Source organism: Dinoponera quadriceps, unplaced genomic scaffold (assembly GCF_001313825.1).
Source record: "Dinoponera quadriceps isolate SergipeBrazil2010 unplaced genomic scaffold, ASM131382v1 scaffold1280, whole genome shotgun sequence".
In the NCBI taxonomy this organism is placed as follows: domain Eukaryota; kingdom Metazoa; phylum Arthropoda; class Insecta; order Hymenoptera; family Formicidae; genus Dinoponera; species Dinoponera quadriceps.
Genome location: NW_014555813.1, coordinates 1 through 9547, shown reverse-complemented (window position 1 = coordinate 9547; position 9547 = coordinate 1). Strand labels below are relative to the sequence as shown.

The window sequence follows — 9547 nt, the reverse complement described above, 5'->3', positions numbered from 1 at the left end:
ATATATATAACCAATATATTAATATATAAATTATAATAGCTAAGCAGAGTATATATGATGTAGTATATTACATGCTGTGAACACAATATATTCTCGTAACATTAGCAACAGCTGTCGTTTGTCATAACGCCACATTAATCCGTCAGCTCGTCCGGTCGTCTTGGAACTGGAAGAAAGGAGCAAATGGAATGAAGAACAAACGTGACGTGAGTAATTAGCAAAATTACGGAGTAGTGTCTATTGAAGAATTCTCATGGTGTTAAGAAATATATATCGGATGACTCGTGCGACGTCCTAGTAAAAGAACGCGACTACTATCGTGGAGGATGCGTGATGACAAAACCGAAAATAATGAAGGCGTTATCGAGGGGAAGTGAATCGCTCGTATCCGGAATGGGACTCCACAGAGGGGGATTCCAAAAGGGAGAAACGGAAAGGTGAACAAGTGCGTGTGCTGGTCACGCGCCCGCTTGCAGACCGGAAAATCGACGTTTATGCACGAGATGACCGGAAGAATGCGGTATGACAATCGTGCGTCGCTATATTCTTTACACTTCCGATCGGCACGGTCGATGCGACTTCAAACGATCTATGAAACAAAGCGAAGTCACTTTTTGGACATTCTTCTTCTCATCTTTTCAACGCGAAATTGGACAGCCACACAGTACAGTTTTTTTTCCACTATCACGATCACGGAAGCACGTATTCTCGATCAGCAAGCTTCCGATCGCGATTTCGTCTCTGTTTTTTTGAAGGGTTGTTGTGGAATTCTATGCAGCACGTTTTCATCCGTTTCCCTTGCGTTCACCCCTGCGAACGCACGGTTCTTTATTTACAACAGTATACAAAATCATGTCGTCACTCGATACAGCTGATCATCTTACGATTATCTACATCATGCACAATAAATTGTTTTATGAGTTATAATGATAAAAGGTTTTCAAAAATTCTGGTTCGAATACTACCTATGCTTCTTATTTCTATAGAAAATCTTTGGACGCAATTCTTCCACCACTTTCCTTTACAACGTTGCTCCTATTTCGAATCTTTGGCGATGATCGTTTAAAAATAGGGTATATTTTTTACATTAAGATCAATCATTTAGATAGCGCGACTTTAAACCATATAGATAAAATAATAATCTTGACTAGATATAATAATATTTGTAGATTTACAATGAACAATTCATCAGTGTCACAATTCGTCGAAGAATATCATTAATCTTAAACTCGGAACTTGTTGGTCTTAAAAAAATAAAAATTTCCACGAATAATACAATAACGCAACTATACAATAATTAGGGAAAGGTGCTGGACTTAGGACCTATTTTATTTTGGATTCATACCAATTTCAGCACTGGATTTTATCCAGTGATTTTTTCGCTTTGTTAATATGATAATTCGTTGTGTTTACCGCCAGAATTCTTATCTATGGAAATAAACACAATGAATTAGCAAAGCGAAAAAATCACTAGATAGCGCTGAAAGCGATATGGGTTCAAAATAAAATAGGTCCAAAGTATAGCGTCCTCCCCTATATTCATCAATTTTATTCTATATTTTCGGTAGATAAATTATTGAAGAACTGCGTTTCTCCTATTTATACACTTTACTGGAGAAATTACAAGGGAGTATGATATGGCATAACATAATGTATATATATATATTTTTTTTATAGATAAATCTAATATATCTGTAATGTTACAGACAGGCTTTTTTAAAGCTACTGCCAGACTTAATCTTTGGATCTTTAGCTGTTTCTCTGTCTTAAACTAAAAAAAAAAAATATATATATATATATAATATATATTATATATATATATATATATATTACAAAATACAGACATACATTCACCGTTGCAGCTGTAACACAGACTCGTACATAAAAATCTAGTTAACGAAATCCAACACACTTGAAGATCGATTGACTATTTTCGACGTCTTAATTTTACGCGATTTCACTTATGTTAGAAACATTTCAAATCAGATTATAAAAAATATATATTTCAGAAAACATACATATTATATATATTAAAATAATACACAATAAAAGAAACTATTTTCGGGTAAAGCATCCTTCACATGTTAACGATAAAAGTAGCAATTTGCAAAAGTATTCAACTTTAGTGAAAACGTACCATTTATCGAATACATAAAATACCATTAATTGTTCGAATTAAGTTACAGTAGCAGCGCTTTTTGAGCGCTGACAATACGATTCAGTCTTATTGTATCTTTACAAAAAATTGCCGCAGATAGCTCGTTCTGTCTTCCGATATTCATTAAAATATAGTTTGTGTGTGTTTTCTTTGCTACATTTTTAGTGCCATTCATAGACCATACAATTCGGTTCGGTTTCACTTAAAAGTATGAAAATTATAAAGAAATCAACAATTTCTGACTGTCTGAAAAAGATAAATCATATATATTAGAAGCCACTGTTGCATAAAAGAATTTATCTAAGATCAGATCAAGGGAACGGCACTAGATTAGAAAATACGAAGGATAAAATGTATAGTACTTGCGTTTTCCAGTTAGTTCCGTCTATCTCTTTCCATCGTGTCTCTGCAAAAGATCGCACAAGGCTGCTATGTAGCTTTGTGCCATCTGCAGGGTCTCGAACTTACTAAGTTTGTGATCGGTCCCGAGACTCGGTACGACCTCGCGCAATTTATCGAAGGCGTCGTTTAGACCGTTCATACGACGCCTCTCGCGTGCATTCGCGGCGAGGCGCCGGCGTTTCAGGACTGTCGGTGACGGCGGAACGTCTCGACATCTCCGTCTACCCTTTCGCGGACTCACCGGCGGTGTCGTTGGTATTTTCTGCAAATAATTCCCGACCATATCAAAAACGAATCATGCATCCGTTATGCATATGTTCACTAGTTGATTCCTTTTCGTGATTAACGACTAACTTGGCTAACGACTAACTGGAACTTTAGTCCCGAAAGATTTCCGACAATTAGAAATTATTAGTATTGCGTAAATATTCTATATTCAAAATAACGAATAGTAATATGCTCGAGAAGAGGATCTTAGAGCATGTATTTCAATAGAAATAATTGTTAGGCGTGTTGGACTAGAAATGTTTAATTTGCACGTAAATTTTTTGAAAAATACATCGATAGATGATTAGACAAACAATTGCAATTACTTGAGTCGAGATGGCAGGCTCCCAACAAGTGGCGCGCGGTTCAACGATCGTGAGGATCGGCTTGCTATTCTCTAGGGGCTGGTATCTCGGCTCCTGAGGAGGTGTCTCGTAGCAATAGGATGGTGGCTGATACTCCACAGAACTCTCCTCGTACAACGTCGATCGCGGCGACATTGTCTGCTCCATCGAATGAGGCGGCTCGTATCTATAAATAACGAGGACGGCGAACTTGGAAATAATCCTGTCAATAAAACGACGATGGTCCTGTTCCCGATTCGACTCGGCTATAATCTTTGGTCAGAATTGAGACAATCCCTGACTAGTGGTTAACCTGACAGTTTAATCATCGACCACGTATCGGCAGTAATATCTGTTCAATGGATAAGAATTACTACATTTCATCAACAATCGTGATTGGAAACAATAGCGATGCGCTCACAATAAGATAAATGTAAACTAAAGGCAAATCGACTGGGCGAGTTTACCTTTGCGGTGTAACAGGCGTCAGAACGCCATAGGGTCCTCTCTCGTATCCTTCCGGAGTTTTTGTATATTCGGACACCGCATCCTTGGCGTAATCCAGTGTCTCGGCATCTCTTCGCGACGTGAGCTCGCTCTCGTGCACGCAATTGTCTCGATATGTCATTCTGCTAGAGTCGTAATTCGGGGAGTTGTACGGTGACGGATACAAGGGGTCGTAATTTCTCGCCAGGTTCGGATATGCGGGTGTCAGCATCTCGGACTGCGTGTTCTGATAGCTGCAGTGATTCGACAATAGAGCCATTATCGAACGGGAGTAGTTATTTCATCGGCTGAATTACACCGAGAAGTCTACACTTCATCGGTCTTAGTGCGAAGTAATCCTGTCTCACAAGATCGGGAGACGAATTTCACAAGATTCGTCGGGAGAATTGTTTTTCTTCCGGCACATGAATGCAGTTTTTTTCACGACATCTCTGCTCTCTTCGTCGATCGAATTACCCCGATGTCACATTGAGGCTGCACGCCGGCACCTAGTGGCATTCAAGTTCGTGATCGCGATCGGTCAGTGACTTTCGCGGAGTATACACTGCGACAAGTAATTCTCGATGACTCTTACAGTATACGATCGTCGTCTCCGTCCTCTGCGACGGTCGCACGTTTGAGTATCGAACCACGGATCCAGGGTGATATCAAGAAGGAAATCCTTTGAAGAACATCACCTACTCGCGTTGATTTTGCTCTCTCACTGACAGTTTCCGTGCACTACGTCCCGTGTGTCTTACTCGCAATCAGGACAGGTGAGAAAGACACAGAGACTGCACTGTCGAGTACGGACAGGACACCAGAGTGGACAGCGCAGTCACCGATCCTCGCGGTATAAAGGTTCGAGTCTGAGTGCGGCGCGTGCCAGAACGTCCGTCAGCAGATCAACATATGGTTCCCACCTTGTTTTCTACCGATCCCTATGGGCGATACGTACACCTGGCAACTCATTCTGGTTCCTCCGGTACCTACCCCTCTCCGCTTCAGGTTCCCGGTCGTCCGCTCCGCAGGCACGCCCGCACCGCGAGCGCGTTCGCGACCCGCCGAAAAGCGATCGACGATCTGAAAAAAGATAACCGCGAATATTCTCCGCCAGAAAACTGAGGTCTCCGTATCGTTATCGGTAATTGTGGCCGAGGCGACGGCCGCGAGTGTCTTGCCGGGTACTGAGAGAGAGGGGTTAATCTCGTTGAAATTTTTGCTATCAAAAATTATTCGGCGCTAACCATATTTTTGTTTTGCTCTAACAAAAATTAGTAGTAGCAATACATTTGAGGTTATTATCATTAACGTTATGTTGGCGCTTATTACAAAAATCATTCGCTACGGACTGAAATTATTTCATTTGTGCACGAGTCACATATACAAGCGCTTTTTTCTCAATATATAAATGGCGCGAAAAGGTATAGGAAAGGTAGATGAAGGGATTGGTATGTAATGATTGAACTTCAAACTCGGAAAAGTCTATCGCGACTTTTGTATTCTGTCGAAGCCGCAAAATGGAATGAGTAGCATAACGTGTATGTATTATGGTACTTATATTGTGTATTCGAAATTTAGAATTTACGACAGTCCGACGAAGTTCTTCGTTCTCGTAAATCGCGTCGAAATTATTATAAGTTTTTAACGAAAATGAGTGATGGGTCCATAATAATATCGCGTCGATGCCGTCAAATTTTACAGTGCTATTCGATGGACATTGTTGTTCGGACGACTTGCGGCGCGGTCGACGTGCGGAAATTAATTTTCAATTTCCGATTTCCCGCCTTCCTTTCTTCTCCGCTGTCAGCGTTTGCGTCACGAAGACCGGCGGAACAACAGATGCTTTCACAATAGAAGCCGCGCCACGTATAATAACTATATATACCATATTATATCGCCGCTGTGTAGGTAGCGTGAAAAGGACAACAAGATGCGGGGAGGACGCAGAGGAGGGAATCGAGTATTACGGTCATCGTAAAAGCGGCCTGTCGTTGAGCCTAATTTAAAAAGAAGACGTGAGGTCAAAATTTACTTTTGCGCGACGAAAAGAGCAATATTTCTTCCAAAATACTTTACATGAATTAATGGTCATTAATAAAATTAATTGCATAAAAAATTAATAAAATATTAAAATTCTACTTTATTTCGATGTGTACGTTTCATTTACCGGAATATTTGAGATTAACGAAGATAATTTCGCGTGTAGAATTCGCGTCACTCTTAATTCTATATGATTATCGATAATACGTCATTGAGATATTCGATATGCATTTCCGTATGTAATCGCAACTTCACATGCCTCTATGCATAAATGATTTTCAATTGTCCCTCTCGTGTCGTATATCATTGTGCATTATGCGTGTGTATACACTGCGCACGTTCTGCGCGTTCGCAAAATCTGCGATGAAGAACGATCGTATCGATCGAACGCGGACGTACTGCGAAAGAATCACACGAGATGATGCGCGAATACCGTCAGAAAGTGGATAGAACAGCGGTAGGATACAACGGTCGCGCGCTACCACCACTATAGACCATTCGCCTTGAGACAATTAGCGATATCCATCTCCTACGGGGATCCACCCCTCCGGGCGAAACGGAAGGGACCCAGACTCGGCGCGTGGCGTATGTCTACCAGCGAGCATAACGAGAGGAGTCGCAAGGTGTTGTTGCCCCGCCGGCCGAGGGCGGGAGATCCCAGGATAAAGATGTGTGCGGCGCCGGAAGGAAACTCTCGAAGGGGCATCCGAAATCCCCGTATTCGGTACCGTGTGAGATTAGAGCGCATCGGCGCTGACGAGATTAAGATTCGAGCTGTGACATATAATAAGGTTTTTTTTGGCTTAAAAGTTCTTTCAAATATTACCGTCGTAGACAGTAAAGTATTCTCCTGCATATTTTTCTTCTTTATATTTCTTTTATATTTCAGCAATTAACAGTAACGTAACGTTATGATTTCCTACTTAACAAATGTAACTGTTACATAACGTGCACGTTATATTGTATTTACATTGTTGAGTGAGAAATTATAACAATAATGCCGTGTTATTATTAGTTGGTCGTTGCATTTAATTTGAATAGTGTTTAAACGACGTTAAATATTCATAATAATTACGAAAGAGAAAAGATGAGAATTGAGAAGGTTTACAATAAGAGATTTACAAGAAAGAGAATGTAAGGAAAAGTATCGGAATGCAGGATCGATATTGTGTTGGAGATTTTAGTGAAACATTGAAACTCGAGAGAAAGTTCGGCATCCCCTATTAAAGTTGCGTGTTGGTGTTCGTTGACTTCAGTACGTTACAAATGAAATTAAGAGAGAATGGCGTTGGACGAAAGTTAGTTAGTTCCGTCTTGCTCGTGCAGCGATACGTTGACGCCGATAAAGAATTTGTAATAAGCTTCCAGCAGAGGAATCGCGATGCACGGCTCGGCGTAAGGTGTTGGTGACTGAAGGCGGGAGATTTCACGATAAGTAGGGAAGGCAATGTGAGTGCACCGGAGAGGACGGTTGGGTAAGCAAAATGGATTAATCGGTACTACCAAGAGGACATTTAAACGCCCAATGTCTGACGTAAATAACCTGTGACTCGTGGACATACCTATATAAATTTACCGAATTATTCGTATATAAATCAATATATCTCTGATGAACAAATAATAATTATCTGTTAAAATACACATTGGTATTCATAGATAGGAGGAATACTTATTCGGCTCTGAGCAGATTCGTCCGTGGCCACGCGATTGAAAGCACTATCGTACTATATTCATTAATCATTATCATTCAATATATATTCATATATTCATTATCATTCTTTTCGTTAGTCTGTACTTAATTTCACATTCAATTAGAGACTATCCGCGGAGCGGGGTGTATATGACGAGCATATGATAGATCGACGTTGCTGTTTTTGGTTTCGACACTTCGCTTCTACCGAAAACGAATTGTTTCCGAGATCCATATGGCATCGTGAACATGTGGCGGAATTCCAAACGTATCCTGGTAGATTTTCACGAAATAGTTCATATGCGTTCTATCACCGAGGACTTTTATTCACCCCATATTGAAGACGTTCTTGCTCGGTACCGCGGCGATGCACTATCCATTCTGTATTTTAATGAAACGAGTCGCCTCAACTTGAGGCTCCTGATTACATGGAACCTGCAATTCTGCGTTGCACCAACTGTTGCATACTCAACAGGTACGCTGAATGTATACAATCGCGTAACGGACTGACGTGTAAAGTCATAAATCACTTCTAATTCTCTTTTTAATTTATCTTTCCACGAAATATTTTATCTTCTAATCCAATATATAAGATGAATGTCCCAATTAGTGACAAAGTAACCTCATTGTGAAAATGAATTAATAAATTGTTATAATACATGTATTAAGTACATAATATTTATTTTGTACGAAAGTTTTAACACATTTGGGGTTCTAATTGTATCAGATATTTTTAAATTTCTGATATAATCTTAATTAATTTATAACATGTCCTCGAATGTGACAGAAATACAATTTAGTGATACATAACTTTGATTTTGTCTCAATTTGAATTTGTAACACATGTATGCCTATATTACCAACACCTGTGACGGACGGATATACGGATCTTATTATCGAAGCAAAAATCATTATTTGAATGTCATAAATTGGGAGAGAATCATGAACGTCCGTATTACTAATTTAAATAGACATGACAATTTATTATAGGCTAAGAATTCAAATAATATTTGCATTATTTATTATTTGCATTATTTTGTTAAATTTCGGAGGAGTAAGATAGGAGTAAGATTTGATACTAATCTTTAACCCTTTGAGTACTCAATTATTTTAAGATTTTTATGCCCATGGAACGGATTTAATTTGTCGCTATATGGATTAATATGTAAAAGTAATACATTTTATGCCAAAGTAAGCAGATGACGAGTCTCACTCGTCTAATGTACCGAAAGGGTTAATTTTATAAAGAATAAAATTTATAACTCACATTTTTTCTTTGGAAATAAGAACGTTTATATCATTTTGTATCTTATTTGTTACGTAGTCAGTGATAGAGATAAATAAATATTCCAATATAGATTAATAACATATGTATTAACTACAAGAAATATGTATTTTGTTACTTTTTTTGTTTCTTTAATTTTTTACCTTAAAAGAGCGACACTGCCGTTCAATGTTAGAATTTCGACGTCTCAACTTGTCGGTAAGAGTGAATGACACAATAACAACTCATCAATAATAGGTAAGAATGGATAACACAATAACAAATTATCAATAGTAGATAAGAGCGGGTAGGTAAGAGCGAGTAATAACTAATCAATAGTAAATAATTTAAGTTTCTGGAGGTCGGTAAGTTTCAGGGGATTGGTAAGTCTCCGGGGAGCGGTAAATTACCAGGGATTGTTAAATTACCAAAGTCGATATACTTCCGGGAATGTGCGGAACAGAAAGTAAAGATGACATGAGAATGACGTCGAAATAATGAAAAAATGATCGAAGAATGAGTATTACAACCATTATCTCGTTTTCATTTTGATATTATTTTGACGTCACTGTTATTCTCCTGTTCTGGGATGAGAAGATCGTGAATGCAATATGAAAATATTGAGGAAGCCGAATCTAGTCAATCGAAGAATCGATCACCTCCGTCAGCGCAACTGATTCACACACATCTATTGTAATCCACGTGGTAAATTATTATCTTTTCGTTAAGTCCACTTTAGATCAATTTAAAGTGCACGGCAGGCTTTAGGATATTTTATTTCATACCGAGTAAAGTTCTGCAAAAACTATCGACCCGGGATAACGTTCCGGATAATGGTCGGCTAGCCGGGCCAGTTACTACCGACATTACCGACTGTTTTCTTCTGCGTCATT

At 39.1% G+C, this 9547-nt stretch overlaps 1 protein-coding gene across 1 annotated transcript; it reads right to left on the bottom strand.

The window, feature by feature from the left end:
- Window positions 1–2543: 2543 nt before the first annotated feature.
- On the bottom strand, window positions 2544–3937 carry LOC106745456 (pancreas transcription factor 1 subunit alpha-like). Its single transcript, XM_014621061.1, has 3 exons — window positions 3639–3937; window positions 3154–3358; window positions 2544–2822 (listed from the first exon to the last, which is right to left on the bottom strand). Exons 1-3 carry the CDS (start codon window positions 3935–3937, stop codon window positions 2544–2546), a joined length of 783 nt encoding a protein of 260 aa, XP_014476547.1.
- Between the last annotated feature and the right edge of the window lie 5610 nt (window positions 3938–9547).